The sequence below is a fragment of the Rana temporaria genome, chromosome 4 (assembly GCF_905171775.1).
Source record: "Rana temporaria chromosome 4, aRanTem1.1, whole genome shotgun sequence".
Lineage (NCBI taxonomy): Eukaryota > Metazoa > Chordata > Amphibia > Anura > Ranidae > Rana > Rana temporaria.
This window is the reverse complement of record NC_053492.1, coordinates 206,321,135-206,345,289: the sequence shown is the minus strand read 5'-3', so window position 1 is coordinate 206,345,289 and position 24,155 is coordinate 206,321,135. Positions and strand designations below refer to the sequence as shown.

Below are 24,155 nucleotides of genomic sequence, written 5' to 3'. Positions count from 1 at the left end.
AGCACTTAAATGTTGACATTAGGGTGTGATCGCCACCTTAAGGTAGAGGCCTAGGCAGACATGTAAAAACAGCAAAACTGCACAGTACCACCCAGGGGGCAGTTCTACTGGCTATAAACCCCTCACACTGCATCCAGCAGCTCAGTTCGTCAAAAGTACAAACATAAAAAAGGAGGGGGGTGGGTGCTGTGTCCGTCAATGAACTTCAGAGAAAAGGATTTTACAGCGAGTACAAAAATCCTATTTTCTCTTTCGTTCATTGATGGACACAGCACGTCAATCTTGACCTTAGAGACATCCCCAAGCAGTGTCAAAAAAATGAGGGGTGGGAACAGCAACAAAAAAACTCCACCCATAACAACCCAGAGCTCCTCAACGGAGGAGTTGGAACCTTAAACAGACGCCTGGAAAACCTTGCGGCCGAAGCAAGCATCCGCAGATGTGCTCACATCAACCTTGTAAAATTTAGTAAAAGTGTGAATGGACGACCAGGTCGCCGCCTTACACACCAGGGAAACTGACGCTTGATGTCGGAAAGCCCAGGAGGCACCAATTGCCCTGGTCAAATGTGCCGTGAGAGGAAAGGGAGGCGCCCGCCCTTTTAAGGCATAAGCCTGGATCACAATCTGTCTAATCCACCGAGAAATGGTGGCCAACGAGACCGTCAGGCCCTTCTTTGGACCAGTTACCAACACAAACAGTGAATCTGACCTCGGAAACGAAGCCGTAGCAGACAGATACACCCTCACAGCCCGGACCACATGCAAGGAATGCAAAGCAACCTCTTTAGGATGCAACTGCCAAGGACACAAGGATGGAAGCACAATGTCCTCATTTAGATGAAACGCCAAAACAACTTTTGGGAGAAACGAAGGCTGCGGGCGTAGCACCGCCTTATCCTTGTGGAGGATCAAGTAGGGAGACTTGCAAGACAAGGCCGCCAACTCAGAAACCCTTCTGGCAGATGTAATCACCACCAGAAAGGCTACTTTCTGAGAGAATATCAATAGGGGGGGATTTCCCTAATGTTCTCAAACGGCGGGTTTCTGAAGCACCGAGAGCACCAGATTTAAAATCCCACGGAGGCAGCGGTGGCCGAAATGGAGGGGCCACATGTCGAACCCCTTGCACAAACGTACTGGCCAATGAATGAGCCAGGGGTCACTGAAAAAAAAAACAAAAACAACACAGCCAAGGCTGATATCTGCCCCTAAATGGTGCTTAAGGCAAGTTTTCCACTCCCCGCTGCAAAAATAGTAGGATCCTGGAAACCGGATATGTGGACGCTACCCCATCTCCTCACACAGAGATGTAGGCCTCCCACGTACGATGATAAATCTTCCGAGAAGATGACTTCCGTGCCCTCAGCATGGTGGAGATTACCGAATCCGACAGACCTCGGTCCCTTAGCACTTGACCCTCAACAGCCATGCTGTTAAAGCCAGCGACTGTAAAACAGGATGAAGTATAGGACCTTGCGACAGAAGGTCTTCTCACATCGGCAGTCGCCAAGGAACATCCGCCACCATCCAAACTATGATGGCGTACCAGGGAAGCCAGGGCCAATCTGGGGCAATTAGAATCACCGTCTCCACTCTGCGAAGCGGACGAGGGACAAGTTTTAGCGGGGGGAGGCATAAATCAGCAGAGAATGCCCCCATGGAGCTACCAATGCGTCCGCAAAGGAATCTTTGGACCTGGCCACAAACCTCAATACCTTCCGAGTCCAGAAGCCAGGAGATCCACATCTAGCGTGCCCCATCTCAGGCAAAGGAGTCGAAATACATCCGGATGTAGCGACCATTCCCCTTGGTTCAGCATCTGACAACCTAGGTAGTCTGCTTGCCAGTTTTCTACGCCAAGACTGTACACGACCGATAGAGCCGGCATGCGTCGCTCTGCCCACCGCAGGATGTGAGCGACCTCCAATGCTGCAGCAGAGCTCCTTGTTCCTCCTTGATGGTTGACATACGCTACCGCCGTGGTGTTATCTGACTGGATCCTGACTGGGCGTCCTTGCAGCCTTCGTGACCATGTGGAGAGGCACCGCCTGATCACCCGAAGTTCCAGCACATTGATCGGCAGGCGGGATTCTGTGCCGACTGTACGCCCCAAACTCCCCCCAACCGGTCAGGCTGGCGTCCGTCGTGATCACCGTCCAGTGATGAGGAAGGAACGATCTCCCGAACTGAAGGGCCGGAGACCTTAGCCACCAGACCAGGGATTTCCCGACTAGGTGGCTCACCCGAAATCAGACAATCCAGAGACAACAGAGACTTGTCCCATTTGGACAGAATCTCCTTTTGCAAGACTCAAGTGTGGCATTGAGCATACGGTACTGCCTCGAAAGTGGCCACCATTAGACCTAGGACTCTCATGCAAAAGCACAGTGATGACCACCTGCGGGACGCCAACAGCTTCACCGCAGTCTGAAGAGTCTGCAGCTAGTCTGAAAGGAGAAAAAATTGCCTCTGGAGGAGTCCAGAATCAAGCCCAGGTACTCCAGGCGTTAGTCGGCACCAACACTGACTTCTGGAGATTTAGAACCCAACCAAACTCCAGAAGAGTCTGACTGGTGATCGCCACATCCTCCCCCAATTCTGAGGCAGAAGCTGCTCTCAGAAGGAGGTCGTCCAGGTATCCCACGATCCCGATCCCTCGTTGCCTCAGCAAAGCCAGAATCGGGGCAAGCATCTTTGTGAAAACTCTTGGAGCCGACGCCAGGCCAAAAGGGGAGAGCTACAAATTGGTAGTGCTCGTCCCCGACCACAAATCACAGAAACTTCTGATGCCCAAATCATATGGGGACAAGTATGCGTCCTTGATGTCCAAGGGCACCAGAAAATCCCCTGGATGGAGTGCAGCAAACACAGAGCGAACTGATTCCATCCTGAACCTTTGTACTTTCCAAAGCAGTTGAGGGCCTTGATATCCAGGATCGGACGGACCTCATCCTTCTTTGGGACTACAAACAGATTGGAGTAGAATCCCTGAAACCTTTCCGGCAAAGGCACAGGTACTATCACCCCGCGCCTCAGAAGGTCTTGCACTGCCCCAAACAGGGCGTCCCGACGCGCCGGAAGAAGATGAAGGTTGGAGGGAAAAAGCCCATCTTGTATCCCAATGACACCACTTCGCAAACCCACTGGTTGAAAGGAGGGAGGTCCAACGAGCTTCAAACTCCTGAAGGCGACCCCCCACCCGTGAGTCGGGCGCGGGCAAATGTTCATGCAGCCGTAGATTTGCTCGCAGGCTTGCGAAACCAGGGACGCTTCTGTCCCTCAGCGGGTACCTTGTCAGCCTGGGAACGCTTAACTGCCGACCCGGGTGGACGAAAAAAACGCTTTTGAGTGGAAAAGGAGCGCCCTGGCCTACGGCGTGGCTCCTTACCTTTTCTGGATTGTGGAAACAACGTGCGCTTACCCCCAGTAACATTCTTAATAATGTCATCCAGCGAGGCTCAAAAAAGCCTCTCCCCATGGAAGGGCAAATCTGCCAGAGCCTTCTTAGATGCCTGGTCCGCAGACCAGCATTTTAGCCAAATTAGGCGACGGAGCACCACAGCAGATACTGAGGCTCTAGTAAGCAAAGGAGCTGTATCTAAGGCCGCATCGCAGGCATACTTAAGGCCATGCACCAACTGGTCTGCCAGTTCCAAGCAGACCGGGGAAGCCTGTTGCTTTTCCAACTCTCTGTACACCAGGGCCGTGGCCAATACTGGCCTCAATGCTGACCCCACTGTGAACATGGACCAGGCAACCGCCTCGGCCCTCCCATCGGCGGGGTCCTTAACCACTTGTCCACTGGGCCCTTTTTTGGCACTTCTCTCCATGTAAAAATCAAAACATTTTTGCTAGAAAATTAATCAGAACCCCCAAACATATTTTTTTTTAGCAGACACCATAGGGAATAAAATGGCGGTCATTGCAACTTTTTTTCCCTCGCACGGTATTTGCGCAATCATTTTTCAAACACCTTTTTTTGGGGAAAAAAAACGGTTTCATGAATTAAAAAACAAAACAGTAAAGTTAGCCCAATTTTTTTATATAATGTGAAAGATGATGTTACGCCGAGTAAATAGATACCCAACATGTCACGCTTTAAAAATTGCGCACACTCATGGAATGGCGCCAAACTTCTGTACTTAAAATTCTTCATATGTGACGCTTTAACATTTTTTACAGGTTACTATTTTCGAGTTACAGAGGAGGTCTAGTGCTAGAATTGTTGCACATGCTCTAACGCACACGATACCTCATATGTGGGGTTTGAATGGCGTTTACATATGTGGGCGGGACTTGCATGCGTGTTCGCTTTTGCGCGCAAGATAACGGGACAGGGGCGTTTTGAAAACATTTTTTTTTTTTGGTTACACTTTTTTTTACATTTTTTTTTTATCACTTTTATTCCTATTACAAGGAATGTAAACATCCCTTGTAATAGGAATCAGTGTGACAGGTCCTCTTTATGGAGAGATGTGGGGTCAATAAGACCCCACATCTCTCCTCCAGGCTTACAAGCATGAAATCTGTGAAAAAAAATAAATCACTGATCACATGCCGACAGCCGCGATTGCAGCTTTGTTTACTTCCGGGTAATGGGCGTGATGTCATAATGTCACGCCCGGGCCTCCGACGGTCAGAGATGACTGGTGACCATCTGGTCACCAGTCATCTCTATGCTTTCCAGGCAGCGCCGACCGATTCGCTCTCCGGCCCCCGATGGCACGGAAGAGCCCGGAGAAGCACCGGATGGCGGGGGGAGGGGGGGGGGGAACGTCCCCTCCCGCTACCTATAAGAACGATCATGCTGTGGAACCGCCGCTTTGATCATTCTTATCGTACACAGAATTGGCGGCTGAAGACGGCGATATCTGAATAATGCCTGTAGCTGCAGGCATCATTCAGATATCACCGCACAAAGTGGAGGACGTCATATGACAAGTGGACAAGTGGTTAAAAGCCAGGGTTCCCCTCCACCGAAATCGTGGTTACCTTATTAAACCTGGAGACCGGGGGTCCCACAATCGGGGGAGATGTCAATTTCTTCAGGAAACTCTCCTCAAAGGGGTACCGTACCGCCATGCGTTTTGGGACCGAAAAGGCCCGTTGTGGCCCTTCCCATTCTTTGTAAATAAACGTATCAAAGTAAGCTAGGTAGAGAAACACCTTAGCCGTGCGGGCCTCCTTGTGGAACCCAAAAGGGACAGACACCGCTGTAGATGCCCCTGCCGTATCCTTCATTTTTAGGGTTACCCGCACCGTTGTAATAAGCGCTCATACAAGCGCCCTTTTCTGCGCTGACACGGAATCTTCACTGTCCGAATCCTCTAAAAACGTCTGAACAGGGGCCGTGTGCCACAGCAAGGCCAGAGTCTGAGTCAGAGCTTTCCCCAGAAGACGGTGAGGGAGGGGGCGTTTTTTACCCCGCTTGCGCCCACACACCGCTTCCACCCTGTCAACGAAAGACTCCAGGACCGCCGATAAAGCGTCCATAGCCACCACAGGGATGTCTGGGGAAGAACAAAAAGGAGCCAGGGTAAGACAAAAATCCACCTCCTAGCTGCCACAGACTGAGGGGGCGCCCTGCAGAACTCACCACCCTAACATGGGTACTACACTGCGCTGCCGTCCTCCTCTGAATCAGTCACAAGGTGTTCTGTGTAATTCACGCCGTTCCAGACGAACAGTTCCAGCGCTAGAGGTAAACAACTGAAACCACAAGAAAATGGCCACTGGCCGCCTCAGGAATGCCCGTGGGCTACGGGAAAATGGCCACCGGCCTTCCCTGGCTGAGACTACACCAAAAAGGCCGTGACCACTCTGACCCGCATGGCGGCCTTCACACAAAACGTACACAAGAACACCCAACTATGTCAAGAAAACAAGGAAGGACCATAAACCCCCAGTGCAGCCCCATGGCCAGGACTTAGAGCCCCCCCCCCGGAGAACCCCTGGCCAGTCACACAGCGGCCCAAGCTCAGGGAGGAGGGAAAAGGACAGGGAGAGAAGAAAGAAAGAGTGAGACCCCCTAGTCGCCCTCCCAAGGAATGCCCAGCTGCTCCATCCTGCTGGGACAGGTGGAACCATACTTACCCGTTCTGTGGGGATTGCTGGACGCATTCAACAGACAGAACCATCACCCAAGCGGTAAGGAGCTGGCTGTCGGCCACTGCACACGGACAGCAGTAGCCCGGTCATATGTGTTCCCTGGAGCATATAGCTCACCGCCCACCCCTGGATGACGGGGCATGAGGCCCAAAACTTGCATGCAAAAAAACGGAGAGACAACCATTTGCGTGATGCTAATAATTTCACCGCCGACTGTAGTGTCTGCAACTTTTCCAAAGGAAGGAAGACCTTCACCTCTGAGGAGTCCAGGATCAACCTTAGGTACTCCAGACGCTGAGTCGGTACCAACACCGACTTCTGGATGTTCAGCACCCAACCAAATTCCCGGAGGGTCTGACTGGCTATAGACATGTCCCCCTCTAATTCTGAGCCAGAAGCAGCTCTCAGAAGAAGATCGTCTCTGTCTCAGCAAAGCCAAAATCAGGGCGAGCACCTTGGTGAAAACTCTCGGTGCTGACGCTAGGCCAAAGGGAAGAGCCACAAATTGATAGTGGTCTTCGCCGATCGCAAATTGCAGAAACCTCTGCTGCCTGGCGCAGATGGGGACATGCAAATATGTGTCCTTGATGTCCAGGGACGCCAGAAAGTCCCCCGGATGGAACGCAGCAACCACCGAACGAATTGATTTCATCCTGAACTTTCAAACCCTCACAAAGGCATTTAGGGCCTTGAGGTCCAAGATTGGACAGACACCATTCTTCTTTGGGACTACAGATTCAAATAGAAACCCTGAAACCTTTCCTTCAGTGGCACAGGTAAAATTACCCCGCACCTGAGCAAGTCCTGTACTGTTTCCATTAAAGCAGACCGACGAGCCAGAAGGAGAGGAAGATTTGAGGGAAAGAATCTGTTTGGCAGACAAGAAACTCGATCTTGTACCCCGAAGTGACCACCTCGCAGACCCACTGGTCCCAAGGGCAGGGAGGTCCACCGAGCTGCAAACCCGCAAAGCCGTCCCCCCACCCTTGAGTCGGTCGGGGGCAAAACTTCATGCGGTAGCAGGCTTGTTAGCCAGCTTGTTTGGCTTGCGCACCCAGGGACTCTTCTGTCCCCCAGCTGGAGGTTGGTCAGTCTGGGAGGATCTGCCGGCCGACCCGACTGACAAGAAAACGCTTCTGCACAGAATAGAAGGCCCCCTGCTTACGGTGTGACTCCTTCCCCATAGAGGACTGAGGGAGAAGTGTGCTCTTACCTCCAGTGACATCCTTAATAATGTCGTCCAGCGAAGTACCAAAAAGCCTTCCACCCTTGAAGGGCAAATCTGCTAGAGCTTTTTTGGATGCTTGGTCAGCGGACCAGAATTTCAGCCATATCAGGTGGCGTAAAACCACCGCAGATACAGAGGCTCTGGAAATCAAGGGCCGAGAGATTAGGGGGTCCACGACCGAGGAGAGGTCCACTTTTTCAAAAGGCTCTCCTCAAAAGGATAACGGACCACCATGCGCTGAGGGACCACAAAGGTCTTCTGCGGCCATTCCCATTCCTTATCTATGAACTTAAAGAAAGTAACATAAGGAAAAACTTTCACAGAACGGTTCGATTTGTGTTACTCAAAGGAGACAGAGCCCTCTGTGGAAGTCCCAGTTGTATCCTCTCCAGCTTGAGAGAGTCCCTCACTGCATCAATAAGTGCACTAACAAGTGCCCTATCTTGCACTGACCCAGACGAGGGGTCCTCTTTACCAGGGAGGTCCTGGTCCGCATCCTCTGACATACCAGAACCGGGGTCCTGAGCCGCAGCCAGGCCCGAATCCAAGTCAGAGCATTCCCCAGAAGATGGTGGGGGGAGGGGGGCACTTTTTACCACCCTTAATCCTGCACGTCGCTTCCACCCTAGCAACAAAGGACTCCAGGACTGCCAACAGCGTATCCATGGGAACCGCAGGTTCAGGGGCACCGTTTGCTGCCTCTGACAAATTTAGGAGAAGAAAGGCCAGATTCCGACTCCATTATGACCCACTGACAGCCCTCAAGTCCACCCTCCTTGCTGCACCGACCGGGGGGGGGTTACCCAGGGGACTCACTACCCAGAGGGAGACTGCTCAGTGCTGCTGCCCGCCTTCCTACTGTGCACAGCGTGTGTGGAAAACTGAGGAAAAAAACTGGTGAATGTACTGCGGCGTTCAGAAAGCCAGAGCTAGCGGCCAAAACCCACTTCAAAATGGCTGCCAAACGCCTCAGATTAAAGGGCGTGGAAGACAAGAAAATGGCCGCCTGCAATGCTGTCCTGCATCACAGCGCAGCCATGGCAAAATGGCAGCCAATGGAAATTTCAATAGTGAAGGCAGGCACACTAAAAATGGTCGTCCGCGCTGTAAAAATGGTGCATGAGCACCGCGATGTGGACGAGAAGGCCGTGGCAGGAACTTTCCCATGAGACAGACCACCCCTCACAGAAAGCGGACCCTGACACCCCACAGTCCCCCCACAGGTACACCCCGGTCGCAGCGGCCCTTAGGGCAGGATGGAAAAGGGTGACCGAGAGCAGGGAGGACAGGAGAACCCCTTAATCCCGGGAATGCCCAGCTGTTCCATCACACCGAGGCAGGAGAAACCGTACTTACCCGTCCTTGCGAGGACTTGCTGGCGCGTCCCTGACAGACCTACAACTGAGTGGTACAGAGTAGCTGTCGGCCCAGTCCACTGTGCGTGAGACAGTAGCAGCCCAGTCATATGTGGACCCCGGAGCATATGCCCACCGGCCACCCCCAGAGCCATGGGGTATGTCGTGGCCGACCCAGCGTTTAGCCAAGGCCTGCTCACGCTCGATGGCCAGACTGGGGAGACTACAAGGATCTATAATATCCAGCCTGTCGCCCAGCCGGCAGTTGATAAAAGAATCACAAACAATAAAGTAAATAAAATAAAAAAATGTCTTCAGGACTCTGGGCCCAAAGGTAGCCAGGTCCACCTCCTCTGCTGGGCAGAAAAAAACTGAGCTGCATGCTGCAGGGTGAGGGGTTATGACTGGAGGGACCGTCCCCTGGGCGGGGCTGTTCAACTCTGTTAAAGTTACATGTTTTACGATAACGAACGTGTCTGCCTAGTTCTCTCCTAATAGACGGAAAATAATCCACTTGTCAAGATTTAAGGAGCTGTGTCCATCCATGGACGAAAAGAGAAATTAGGTTTTGCCTTTAGGTACACTTTAAAAGATATAGAAGCTATCAATCTGTCACAAAGCTAGGTCTTTACAAACAAACAAAACACAGGACAGATTACTCTGCCCTTAAGAAAATGGGTCACCATCAATTGAGTGTTGTGTTCAAACTAGCAGAAAAAACAACAGTAGTACAAGTGAATGAACACATTGACTGTTCAACTATGAATGTTTTTTCCTTTCGGCTACTGTCAGGAAAAGGCTCACCTGCTGGTGGCACTGTGGCTCCCAGATTCATAGCCTGCAGTTCGTGTCCACCAGCGGGTGTCTCAGCAGCCAGAAGCTCATATCAGCCATCAACCTGATGCTCATTGCAGGAAGTATATTTAACCGCTTCCTGCACATACGTCGGCAGAATGGCACGGCTGGGCACAGGCACGTACAGGTACGTCCTAATTAAGTGCCCAGCCGTGGGTTGCGGGCGCGCGCCCGCGACCAAGTCCGAAGCTCCGTGACCGTGGGACCCGATCGGTCCCCGGAGCTGTGTAAACACAGCTTCCCCGTTCTTCACTGTGGCGCCGTCATTGATCGTGTGTTCCCTTTTATAGGGAAACACAATCAATGACGTCACACCTACAGCCACACCCCCCTACAGTTAGAAACACAAAATGAGGTCACACTTAACCCCTTCAGCGCCCCTTGTGGTTAACTCCCAAACTGCAATTGTCATTTTCACAGTAAACAATGCTAGCCAGATTCACGTATGGCGGCGTAACTTTATGCCGGCGTAGCGCATCCCATTTGCACTACGCCGACGTAACATAGTGAGGCAAGTACTGTATTCACAAAGCACTTGCCTCCTAAGTTACGTCGGCGTAGCGCAAATGGCCCGGCGTAACCCCGCCTAATTCAAATTAGGCAGGTAGTGGGCGTGCTACATGTAAAGTAGCTGTGACCCCATGTAAATGAGGGCAGTTTGTACGGCGTACGCGCGCGCATGCTCAGAATCACGTCGGAATTACTCAATGCTTTTGACGTGAACGTCACCTACGCCCAGCCCCATTCACGTACGGCTTACGCAAACAACGTAAAATTCGACGGGACGTCCATACCTTGCATGGGCTGCGCCATCTTTTTTGTGGTATATCTACGCCTGAAAAACACCTTACGTAAACGGCGTAGCTTACTGCGACGGGCGTACGTTCGTGAATAGGCATATCTTGCTCATTTACATATTCTAGGCGTAAATCCACGTACACGCCCCTAGCGGCCAGTGTAAATATGCAGCCAAGATACGACGGCGTAGGAGACTTACGCCGGTCGTATTTTAGCAACACTGAAGAGTATCTCAGTTTGAGAATACGCTTAAAGATAGGACTGCGCTGCTTCGGACTTACGACGGCGTATCTACTGATACGCCGTCGTAAGTCTTACTGAATCCGGCTATGCATTTTTAATGCATTGTTTGCTGTGAAAAGTACAATGGTCCCAAAAATGTGTCAAAATTGTCTGAAGTGTCCGCCATAATGTCGCAGTCACGAAAAAAAAAAAGCTGATCGCCGCCATTAGTAGTAAAAAAAATAATTACTAAAAATGCAATAAAACTATCCCCCATTTTGTAAACGCTATAAATTTTGCGCAAACCAATCGATAAACGCTTATTGCGATTTTATTTTACCAAAAATAGGTAGAAGAATATGTATCAGCCTAAACTGAGGAAAACATATTTTTTTAAATATATTTTTGGGGAATATTTATTATAGCAAATAGTAAAAAATATTGAATTTTTTTCAAAATTGTCGCTCTATTTTAGTTTATAGCGCAAAAAACAAACACTGCAGAGGTGATCAAATACCACCAAAAGAAAGCTCTATTTGTTGGAAAAAAAGGACGCCAATTTTGTTTGGGAGCCACGTTGCACGACCGCGCAATTGTCAGTTAAAGCGACGCAGTGCCGAATCGCAAAAACTGGCCAGGTCCTTTAGCTGCCTAACGGTCTGGGTCTTAAGTGGTTAAAGTGTATGTAAACCCTCACATATACCCAGTGAAGTGAACAGCCTCAGATAATACACAGGGATGAAACAAATCCCCCTATATAAAATGTTTTACATGCATATCTGCTGTCTTCAGCTGTATATATCCTTTAGAAAGTAAAACAACAATATTATTTGATGCGCCAAGGCACTCCCAAATGTAGGCGGTGATATTGCCAAGGATGAGTCAATCCTTGTACCATATAAAATGAGGATTGTATGTACAAAGGAAAATGGTAGGGAGATAGTATACTCCTGGTTTAAACATCAAGAAAGTATTAAAATCATTCAAACCATGGCAAAGGATTACAAATTTAAATTTAAAAAATTTAATTAGTCCAGATAAAGAGTCCATGTGTCCTGGGTAAAAACCTCAGGAATGATGACAATCTGGGAATCCACACTAGAAAGGCAGCTAGCTGTAGAGCAGAAGTTACTCAGGTAGTGGAAACAGAGCAGCGCCAATCTAAGTGTAGTAGTAAAAGCAACAAAAAACTTTAATCGCATATTATTACACCTCACTAGAAAGTGGTTGTTAGTGGGCACATAATGGGATAGCAAGCTTCCGATGTCACAGGAGTCCAGGAGGTTGCTGGTAGTGGGCTATTGGAGATGACGCACGCATTCAGAGCATGCATGCTCATTCATCCCCTCTGCGCCCTCCACATCAAGCCTGGGACACCGGAACCCACCAGCGCCGCTGAGTTTGACAGGATCGTGCTACACGGAGCTACCCTGGACTCCTGTGACATCATAAGCTTGCTAACTCATGATGTGCCCACTAAAAACCACTTTCTAGTGAGTGTAATAATTTGCAATTAAAGTTTGTTGCTTTTACAAATACACTTAGATTTGCGCTGCTCTGTTTGTCTTTTCTATCCTTTAGAAAGTGCTCTTCGTCTAAAGCATTATACACACAATCGGACTTTCATCAGACAAATCCGTGGATTTTTGTCCGAAGGGCGTTGGCCGTGAACTTGTTCTGCATACAGATGGCAGAACTTTTTTAGCCAACATACACAAAACTACATTGTTTTTCAGCTCTTTAGCGCCACCCTTTGGGCAACTTCTGCTAATGTTGACTGATGGTTAGCATTAGTTTGGAGCATGTGTGTTTGTACTTTGGATTTTAGTCCAACGGACTTGTGTACACACGATTGGATAATCCGACGGAACACATTTTTGTTGGACACTTCGAGAGCATAGCTATCCAACATCCAAAAATTGTACGATGGAGCATACAGACAATCGGATTATCCGACAAAACACGTCCATCACACAATTGTTGTCGGAATATCAAATTGTGTGTACGGGCCTCTCTTCCTGGTCACCACTGGGAGTGGATTATTGGCATACAGCCAAGACAGCTGACTGGAGAAAAGGCACAACCCCATCTACACATTGGCAAAGGAAGACAGGAATGCGCACAGCTCCGCTCTGAGATAGCAAGCTGACTGCTAATCTATTTATAGCAAACTCCCCCGACACACATACTTCAGGTTGCCGTCTCTGAGAACTTGTCAAAAGTTATCAGGCCGATAACAGAGGAACTGAGCGGGAGACAGCTACAGGACATAGTGCTTTGAAAAGAGATAAAAAAACACTACAGATATAGTTTCCCAGCTTAAATTTCATGAATGGGGTTTTCCCTGTCTTGCTCCTAGCTCCCTCTGCTTAATCTCCCATGTATGACCCTGGCTCTGTTATGACCCTGCCTTCTGTATATACTTGGTTTGGGCAGTTGTTCATTATGTGTCACCATTTGTTTAGTTATCTGGTTTTAGAGTTTGGTATATTGGAGGTGCGTTTACATTTATGTTGTTCACTTATTTTTAAATAAATTATATTATTTTTCACTGTAGTTGTGCCTAATATTCTCTGTGGCAGTCCACACATTACTGGTCACACCTGTTCCTGACAGCTACATTTTAGCATTAATATATTATGCACCAACATGGCCACCATGGTAGAAGAGACTGTTTGCTAACTAGTGTATTCCTGCTTTTATTGTCAAAGAAAGCTACTGTACATACACCACTCACTTACACTACAAAAATAAATTATGTGAATCAAAACAAAGCAATACTAAATTTGAAATATTTGCATATTTATTTACAACACACACTGATAAAAATTAGCACAGGTTTATCTTACCTTCATTAGAATGAAGATCACTAGACTAACAAACACATTTGTTTTAGGGTTTTTCCATGCACTGGAAGCTCCTTTGAACATAAAATCCTCTGAGACACCTTGCTGAGCCCATGTGCAATTATCAAACAGTGTTACCAGGGTTTCTTTTTGGGTGAGCTGTAGAGAAATAAACAGTCAATCTGTTTGCCTTTTATATATTGCATATTTGCTTATGAATCTCTAACCTCAGTTAAATTGTCAATTGGAATATTACCTGACCCGCCATAAATTGTCCAAATCCAGGAGGGAATGTCAAAGTGGATATGAGTAGAGTGACCACAGCAGGAAACAACAAGCGCCTGTGAGATAAATATATACCCAACAGTTATAGCAGCATTTTTATTATTTGTATACAGGGTGCATATACTGTAGCGCCAGCAGTTTGTGCAGTACTTTACAAAACGGAGGCAGGCAGTACAGTTACAATACACTTCAATACAAGAAGAATCAGAGGGCCCTGTTCGTGAGAGCTTACAATCGTTTAAATAGTTAAAAAAATAGCATGGTTTGTTAAAAGCATTCATGCTAAATGAAAACAGACTTTTCTAAATAATACTACAGATTTTAGGCACTTTACCTTTCTTTGCCAATCAGTTCTTGGTCCAACTTGATGCACAAATTGCAAGCTAAAATACTATTGGGTTTTTATTCTCAATACAGACCTAAATCTGCTACAGGTACCAGTAGATGTTGCCGCATTGTGCACATGTGTACAGCACACTTGCACATAAGGGCATCATAACCCTCAGTGTGACCTTCTCCAGCTATGCAAAGTCTACACTCCACCTTGATGTTTTGAGTTACAGAGGAGGTCTAGGGCTAGAATTATGGCTCTCACGCCAACGATCGTTGCGATACCTCACATGTGTGGTTTTCATATGCGGGTGCTGCCAAGTTGTGCGTTCGCTTCTGCACGCGAGCTCGGTGGGACGGGGTTTGTTTAAAAATGTTTTTTTTTCTTATTTATTTTACCTTTTATACTGTTATTTAAAAAAATAAAAATAAAATGTTGTTGCCCCTTTTAATAGAAAAGAAGCATGACAGGACCGCTTAATTAAGAGATCTGGGGTCAAAAAGACCTCAGATCTCATATTTACACTAAATTGCAATAAATAAATAAAATGTTGTTTGGAAAAAAAAAAAGTTGCTCTATGAGCTATGGGCAGAAGTGATGCTTGGACGTCGCTTTCGCCCTGCAATGGTATGGAGATGGGTGGGGGCTATCTTCCCCTCACTCATCTCCATACCTAAAAATGTGAGAAGGACGCAATCGCCTCTGCCGGCGGCTCCGGTAAGCAGCGGAAGGCACCCGAGCGTGGCCGATCTCGTGGTGAATCCGCTGCAGAGACCACTTTTGTCTAAAAGCGGACCGCTCGCTAAAGAAGAGGATAACAGGGTTATGGTAGCTAGCTACTGCCATAACAATGATATCCCTCTTCAAAGTACCATCATACGACGGCGGGCCATAAGTGATTAAGGGATTTACTTATATAACAGTTATGTACATTGAATGATTTGTCACATTATGCTTTTGAATAGATCAACAGGCTCCATCTAGTTGCCATAATGCAGTATATTTTTTACTGGAGGCATTTCAGAAAACTATGCTGCATATTGGCCACTAGTTGAAGCTGGCGATGCAGAGATTAATGTGGTTGTAAAGGCTGAAGGTTTTTTTTGCATAAAAGGTAAAAAAAAACTTCAGTGTGCAGCTCCCACTAATGCTTACCTAAGCTTGATCTCGATCCAGAGATTTTCACGAGAACCAAGGCTCACCTGGGTCTCTCCCTCCTGATTGACTGAGATGCAACAGCAGGAGCTATTGGCTCCCTTTGCTGTTAATCACAGTCAGTGAGGCAATAGCAGGGAGCGGGGCTGAGGCATGCTCTGTGTCTTAAGGGCACAGAGAGCCCCCACAGCAAGTGGCTTGCTATGGGGGCACTCAGCAGAGGGTGGGGGGGTCAAAGCGATGGCAGTGGGCCCGAGACTAGGAGGATCAGGGCTGCTCTGTGCAAAACTGCTGCACAGAGCAGGCAAGTATGACATGTTTGTTAACTTTTTTTAAATAAAAAATGTTTCTTTACAATTACTTTTATCTATTCGAAAAAATTCAGTGAAGTTTAGTTCAGTTTGTGTGAATGTTTCTGAAATTCATGCAACAGATGTTTTATAAATACACTCCAAAGTATATTGCAGACTCCAGTAATACATTTAATTGCTAGCTTTTGGACTATTAAATATACAATTAAAAGCATTTTAATGTGTCTCTTCAAAAAGTGCTTTTTATCCAGCCAGATATCTAGTGAGCAGATAACCGTTCAGAGGCAAAAAAAAATACCTTCCTGTATCAGTTAGCACGGGTTTCAGCTATCTCCATGGACTACAAAACACCTTCACCATTAGAGAGAAGAAAGGAAGGTGTTATATAGCCCTACTAGTCATAACACACTGCTTCCCTGTCCTAGGGTTACAGCACTCCTCAGTAATGCAGACATTGGTCAATAAGCTGCAATACGATCATATTTTGTTCTTGGGTTTAGGTTTGCTTTAAATGAAAGGGTACCTTGGAATTAAAGTGGTCGTAAAAGCTCAAGGTTTTTTTTTAACCTTCACGCATCCCCCCCCCCCCAAATACCTGAGCCCCATCGCAATCCAGCAAAGTGCAGCACTTCTAGGTCTCCTCTTGCTCATTGGCTAAAACAGCAGTGGCTCCGGCTACTGTCGATCATAGCCAGTAAGCCAATGAGGAGAAAGCAGGGATGGGGCCAAGCTACTTGCTATGGGGGCACACGGCATTAGGGAGGAGCCAGGAGTCCCAGAGGAGGATTGGGGTTGCTCTATGCAAAACCTCTGCACAGAGCAGGTATGACATTTTTGTTCATTAACCACTTCCATACAGGGCACTTATACACCTTCCCGCCCAGACCAATTTTTAGCTTTCAGCGCTGTTGCACTTTGAATGACAATTGCGCGGTCATACAACACTGTACCCAAACTAAATTTTTATCACTTTGTACCCACAAATAGAGCTTTCTTTTGGTGGTATTTGATCACCTCTGGGATATTTATTTTCTGCAAAAAAATATAAAAAATGACCGAAAATTTAGGAAAAAAACGTTTTTTTGTTTCTATTATAAAACATTGTAAATAAGTACATTTTCTCCTTCACCGATGGGCACTGACTGGCACTGATAAGGCGGCACTGATGGGCACCGATGAGGTGGCACTGATGTGGTGGCATTGATGGGCACTAATATGCGGCACTGATGGGCACGGATAGGCAACACGGATAGGCGGCATGGGTGGGCTTGGATAGGCGGCACTGATAGGCGGCATAGGTGGGCTTGGATAGGCGGCACGGATAGGTGGCACAGATAGGCGGCACGGGTGGGCACAGATAGGCGGCACGGGTGGGCACAGATAGGCGGCACGGGTGGGCACAGATAGGCGGCACGGGTGGGCACTGATAGGCGGCACGGGTGGGCACTGATAGGCGGCACGGGTGGGCACTGATAGGCGGCACAGATGGGCATAGATGGGCACTGTGTTTTACAAATGGATGCCAGTGCCAAACAATGCCTGCCAATCAGTGATGCCCATTGTGGGCACTGATTGGCATCCATTTTTTGTGTCCTCATCCCTGGTGGTCTAGGGTGGCATACCTTTATTTTTATTTTTTTAATTCCTGGTGGTCCAGTGAGCATCCCTGGTGGTCCAGTGGGCATCCTCGGGGGGGCTGTGCTGATAATCGATCAGCACAAACCCCCCCCTGTCACAGGAGCAGCCGATTGGCTCTCCTCTACTCGCGTCTGACAGACGCGAGTGAGGAAAAGCCGATTAGCGGCTTTTCCTGTTTACATCGTGATCAGCCGTGATTGGACACGGCTGATCACGTGGTAAAGAGTCTCCGTGAGAGACTCTTTACCTTGATCGGTGTTGCGGGGTGTCAGACTGACACCCTGCAACAAAGATCGCCGCGATGCACGCCCCCGGGGGCGCGCATCGGCTCAGAATCCTGATTACGTCATATGACGTCCAGTCAGGATTCTACAACCACTTTGCCGCCGTCAATTTGTCATTGGCGGGCGGCAAGTGGTTAAAAAAAAAAAAAAAAAAAAATTGTATATATATACATATATATATATATATATATATATATATATATACATATATACACACATACACACATATACATACACTAGGGCTGTGCAAATTTACAATTAAGCGATTAATCTTTAATTTTTTTTGATCGATCAAAATCTTTTTGATCGATTAAAATTATTTTGATTGGTACTCACCTCTCCGCCGGCTTCTGGGCCTTCAGGGAGTTCCGTCGAGATCCAGTGACGTCACGGACACCGGGTCTTGCCGTGTCCATCTGAAGGGCTCCTTTGCTGTGCCTTCATATCTGCATGCTGGCGGGACCTTACTATCTGCCACACGCAAGGGCTGTTACACTTCCCTCTATCACCCTGGGATTCTACAGCCATCCACTGGGAGTTGTGATAGTTCCCTTCATGGGACATCTACATGCTGACAGACTGATGTTAACCCCTCTGGATTCAGCAGTGGTATCGTTGTACACATTTTAATACCAGTATCATACTTGGCTAAATGTGTTTATGACTGCTTTTGTTACCGTTTGGCATTACTCGCCCCATGTTTATGTAGCTACATGGATTTTATCTCCAGTGCAATATTTATTTGGTTACCTACTTGAAGACTATCAAAGTTTTAATGCTATTCCCATCGAGCGCTGCCTTTGTGTGTTTTTTGTATCCTGCTATCCATTTTTCCAGTGGTTGGTAGCTGCACTGGGAATCAGCCTGCAAGGAGATCAGCTAAAAGTAGTTGGATCTGTATGTGCGTTATAATTAATCGAAATTACTCGATTAATCGATTTAAAAAAAAACGATTAATCGAACAGGAACATTTTGATCAGTAACAGCCCTAATATATACATATCTGCCTTTAACCACCTGACCTCTTGCAGTGTTACCCCCTTAATTTAATTGACAATTGTGTGGTCATGCAACGCTGTACCCATATTAAATTTTAGTATTTTTTTTTTAAAAGACCAACAAACTTGAAAGCCCAAAATTTTGTTTTTACTTTCTGCTATAAAACATATCCAATAAAAAAAAAAAAAAAAAAAATTTCTTCATGAATTTAGATCAATATGTATTCTGCTACATATTTTGGGTAACAAAAAAAAAATCCCAATAAGCGTATATTGATTGATTTGTGCAAAAGTCACAGCGTCTACAAACTATGGTATATATACTGGAGTTTTATTTATTTTTTATAAAAGTAATAGCAACGAACAGCAAATTATAGTGGGAATGTGATATCGCAGTGGAGAATCTGACACCAACACTTTGTGGGAACCAATGACACGAATACAATGATCATGCACCGTCACTGTACTGATGACACTTGCTGGGAAGGGGTTAAACATTTAGGGCGGTCAAATGGTTAAATGTGTGCCTAACCAGTGTTTTTGTGTACAATGTGTGCTTCTTTCACTAAGTGATGCAATGGATTTTCTTTCCCTGCTTTACTAAACTGTATAAGGAATTATCCCTGAAGGAGTTAAAGTTACTCCTAAACGCGTAGGAACTATGAATGCTACTATCACTATTCCTTGTATTGATATTATTGCCTCATGCCATCATATACACATGATCCAATTTTTCTACACCTTTATGTGTTAGCTTAGCACTTCCAGCTTGAATTGTTTTTATATATATTTTGTCTTACTATATGTACAACCCTTTTTTGATAACATTAAAATTGAGTTTTATAACTATTGTTAAACGCCTGTGCCTTTAAAGTCCCACCCTTTTCATACTTTAGAGGAATGCTGGCCTCTTTTAGCAGATATTAATCACCTTTAGCCCAGGTTCACACTGGGCTGCAGGAGTCAAGCCGTGCGAGTTCAGCTGAACAATTTCACTCCCTCTGGCAGTCCCGATTTCAGAGACATCTGTGCGGCGTCGCACCGATTAGGACGGTGCCATTGCCGACAATTGCTGCCGATTTGAGATGCGATTTGACATCTCAAATCGTACCAGTGTGAACCAGGCCTTAATCTTTGATCATAGCAACAGAGAGATGCGCAACATCCAAGGAGCACCTTTAGCCATTATCTACTTCAAGATCAGGCCTGCCTCTGATCTTTGTTTACAAACAGAAATGTGTATTTTTGCTAGAAAACTATTTCTACCCCCAATCATTATATATTTTTGTAGCAGAGGCCCTTGCTAGAGAATAAAATGGTGAGTTTTGCAAATTTTTATGTCCCACGGTATTTGCACAGCAGTTTTTCTAATGCAATTTTACAAACGCATAAATACATTTTAATGAATTTCAATGCACACAAAGACCATAAGATACCCAAGATTTTGGTAAAATCTAAAATATGGTGTTGCGTTGGGTAAATGGATACCAAACGTGTCACGCTTTAAAATTGCACACGCTTGTGAAATGGAGCCAAACTTCAATATTTAAAAATCTCCATAGGCGACGCTTTATAAGCCTTTATGGCTTGTGTTGCAATTATATAGGCTATATGAATTTTTACTTGCAATATGTTTTTCTTATGAATTTAGAGTTACCCTTTAAGGTTTAATTTTATGGCTCAATTCAATTTAACATCTTTATTGCATGGGTTAATGTTTAAGACGGAATACATTTGTTTGGCTTATTTTTTTTTCGTTCATTATAATGGTTAGAAAAAAAAAAGAATTTTAGAAAATACTTTAGATTTTTTTTTAGTTGGTTAAATATTCTACATGAATATTTTGGTTATTGACGACACGTGAATAGCAATTGAAGCTCCTATACACTTTACGCAAGTTTCCAGGCTCTGCTTACCTGCTAATATTTGAGAGGAAACCACTTATGCTGTGATCAGTTTTAAAATTGTATATATTGCTCTGAAAAATATACAATTTACAGACTCTTTCACACTGGCACCCAGGGGGTGGTAAAAACATGCGGCTGACCTAGGGTTTAACTGTCCCCTGCAATTCTAATACAGTTAGGCAGAGCTGTACACATGCTGTGGCAATTTAAATTCTGCTGCAGAGTTTGAAATGCAGCACTGCCTAGTAACACTTGATCCGCACTTGTAGAAGCATTCCACAAAGAATTGCCACAAAAAAATGTCAAGAAGATGGTAGTAGTGCCTCCACTGCGGACCTCTTTCCAGAAGGCGGAAGCATTACCACCAGTGTGAAAGACAAGTTAAACAGTCAGTAGAACGCAAAAAATAAAAGTTTAGTTTACCTGAAACCAGAAGGAACCAAGCAGAGATCATGCTAGACCAATGGGTTGTGCTATAGGCATACTAAGAAAGATTTGGCTGGTCATACTTACTTTGAAAAGATATTGGGCCCAATAGCTACAAGAAGAATTTTAAGAGACTCACTTTTTCATAAGAAACTTGTTAATGGCTTTCTGCTTCCTCATAAATTCTACAATTTTCCGATTCAGGTAAACAAACAATGCACCACCAAATCCACTGGCAATCCTGAGGAACAGACAAATTAACAAGTATAAGAGGTACCAACTAGCTATGATCAAGAATAGATCAACGATTTTATTATAAAAAAAATATACTGTATATACTTTTGTACCTACCATAACATGATTTTATTGGAGTTCTTTGAGGTACATTAGATTGTAAAATAGTCTATGACAAGTGAGTTATGCTGCTGCTGCCTTCAGGAGGTTTGGACATTTGACAAAACAAAACACCATTAAGCGAGCCCCTGCATAACTTTGACTCCATCAGTCATGCCTCCATTTTGTGAGCAAACAGAACTTAAGGCCAATTACAGAGGGGTAGAAGCCCAGTTTCCCCTCAATGGACTTCAAAAAAGCTTTTTTTTTTACACAGTAAATACGTTCTTTATCATCCACTGTGGGAGAAAGGATTGTAAAACCGCAGAGGTGGGACATCTTAAAGCAGTCCAGCTGGGGGTTTGGTAAAGACAATAGGGTCAACCTGGTGTTCCAGATCAAGGATGAAAAATTCCAGTGAGCAGACGACTTCAGGCAACAAAGTGGAGGACAAGCAGTCATCCACTATGAGGAAAATAGTTATACTAAGCCTTTCCAGCCCTTCCGAATTTCCATAATTTTTTTTCAAAAGGACATGTTGGAAAGTTTTTCTTGATTAGCTGCTGCAGCCACTGATCAGTGTATTCTGACAGAGGCCAGTGCAGCTGTTAAAATACAATGTCCTTGAGGGGAGGGGATTCCTCCATCCACCTTGTTTTTGTAGATGGAGAAATCTGTATTTTTTCTTTAGACGGCTGTCTGAATAATAAAAAAAAAAACGAACCGTATATATGGCCAGCTTAGAACATAAATCCATGCTTTAGTGAACTTTAAATAGTTTGTTTGCATCAAGCTTGTGTAAACAAAGCATTTCCATCACCAACATATGCAGTGGCGGTCAATGCCTTATGAACTGTTTGTAGCTGATGCTACATATAGAATGGATCGCTTTGTTCTTGCAGCAGGATGGGGAACTTCCCAGTCTGTTCTCTGAATAAAATTGAGTAAGGCCAAGTATAGCTCAGCCATTAACAGGAAGCTTTGTATTTTCTGAAAGACAACAAAGCAGCCTCAGATTGGCTGAGGCGGAAAGGCGAGCAGATGACATCATGATCTCCACTTAAAGTGATTGTAAAGTCTTTTTTTTCCCTATAAAAATAACAAACCTGTTATACTTACCTGCTTTGTTGCAGTGGATTTGCATAGAGTAGCCCGGATCCTCCTCTTTCTCTTCTGTGATCCTGGCCCCTCCTTCCTGTTCAGTGCCCCCCACATCAAGCAGCTTGCTATGGGGGCACCTGAGCCGAGTCACAGCTCCCTTTGTCCATTCAGACAGACCGCAGCAGTCACTATTGTTTTCTGCTGCGGTCTCACAGCCAATCAGGAGGCAGAATCTTGGATGGCTGAGACACTCGTGGACATCGCTAGACAGAGAGGGACCTCAGGAAAGCATTAGGAGGGCTGATGCACAGAGAAGGCTTTTTATCGTAATGCATTAAGATAAAAAAAAAAATGACTTTACAACCACTTTAAGTCATTCAAAAGGAAGGTTTGTATTTATTCATAAAATAACTTACTGGGAATGGCTGAGCAGTGCTCAGCCTGACTGGAGCTTGTTTTTGGGACTGGGGGTAAGTCCCCATTCCACTGTCGGAAAACAGAGCTGTATACTTTAGGCAGCTGAGGCTACATTCAATAAAGACAGCACTACATGTGTTAGTGAAAAAATAGTTTGTGTAGACCAGACTGGTCCGAATTAAAGGGGTTGTAAAGGTAAACATTTTTTTTCCTAAATAGCTTCCTTTACCTTTGTGTAGTCTTAATTTACTTACCTAATCCTTCGATTTTGCTTTGAAATGTCCTCATTTCTTTTGGGAAATGCTCACTTCCTGTTCTTCTGTCTGTAACTCCACACAGTAATGTGAGGCTTTCTCCCTGGTGTGGAGTGTTGTGCCTTTCCGCTCCCTGGGACAACAGGAGAGTCAGGAAGCCCACTAACACATAGCTCCTTTCTCTATCTGCAACGTAGAGAGCGTCCTGACTCTCCTGTAGTCCAAGGGAGTGGGCGAGCACGACACTCCACACCAGGGAGAAAGCCTTGCATCACTGTGTGGAGTTACAGATAGAAGAACAGGAAGTGAGGATTTCTTAGAAGAAATAAGGACATTTAAAAGCAAAATGGAAGGATGAGGTAAGTGAAGGAGGACTACACTAAGGTAAAGGAAGCCATTTAGGAAAAAAATGTTTTACCGTTACAACCCCTAACTATTTAAAAATCACCAAAACCTAAACCTTAACTTCAGGGAAAGGAACCAGGACAAATATGGCCATGAAAGTGCAAACCAAGTCGAAAACAGTCCTGAAATCTACTGAAGGGATTTTTAACCCCTGCGTAAATCCATTAATCTGGGGCTACAAATTAAAAAATGAGCATTAAAACTGTCAATACACAACCAACAAGTAATTCTATAATAATAATAAAAAAAAAAAAAAAGACAGACAGCATCACATGGAAAATAGTGGTGAGTCATTATGTAGAAGTCTGAACAGAAGAGGTAAAGGATTTATGGCCTCTAGATCTGCCACAACTTTGTACAAGGAACTGCTGTAAAAAAAAGCAGAGGAAGAATGAGGTCAATCCACTTCATCAACAGCTCCCTTACAGTGGGGATGGTGTATACACTGTGGCATCTTCTCAGGAACTGAGCCAAAGCGCTCTATGCATATGTATATACACTAGGCGCATGCAAGAGGCAAGCTTAAAAGTAGGAGTAGAAGACCAAAGCTGAAATGTAAGGCTCCATACAGCTATTCTCGAACAGGGTTTTGTGGAATCCTGGAATTCCTTTAGAGGTTGCTAGGGGTATCTTGAGCTGTGGGTGATTGACCTCCCATTTGATGGTGCCTACATTGTTCTGGGGCCATAAGCCTGGATCACAATCTGTCTAATACACCAGGAAATGGTGGCTGACAAGACCGCCAGGCCCTTCTTTGGACCAGTTACCAACACAAACAGTGAATTTGACCTCCGAAACTGAGCCGTAGCAGACAGATACACCCGCAGAGCCCGGACCACATCCAAGGAATGCAAAGCAACCTCTTTTGGATGCAACGGCCAAGGACACAAGGATGG

General features: G+C 45.8%; 1 protein-coding gene across 4 annotated transcripts in view; it reads right to left on the bottom strand.

The window, feature by feature from the left end:
• Positions 1-24,155, bottom strand: part of CLCN2 (chloride voltage-gated channel 2) — a 348,319-nt gene that overhangs the window by 156,588 nt on the left and 167,576 nt on the right. For all 4 annotated transcript variants that reach the window (XM_040349786.1, XM_040349785.1, XM_040349782.1 and 1 more), the window contains exons 10-12: positions 20,889-20,990; positions 13,671-13,755; positions 13,418-13,573 (exon numbers count right to left, since the gene is read on the bottom strand). In XM_040349786.1, the coding sequence (XP_040205720.1) occupies positions 13,418-13,573; positions 13,671-13,755; positions 20,889-20,990 (343 nt within the window). The remainder of the gene's footprint in view (positions 1-13,417; positions 13,574-13,670; positions 13,756-20,888; positions 20,991-24,155) is intronic.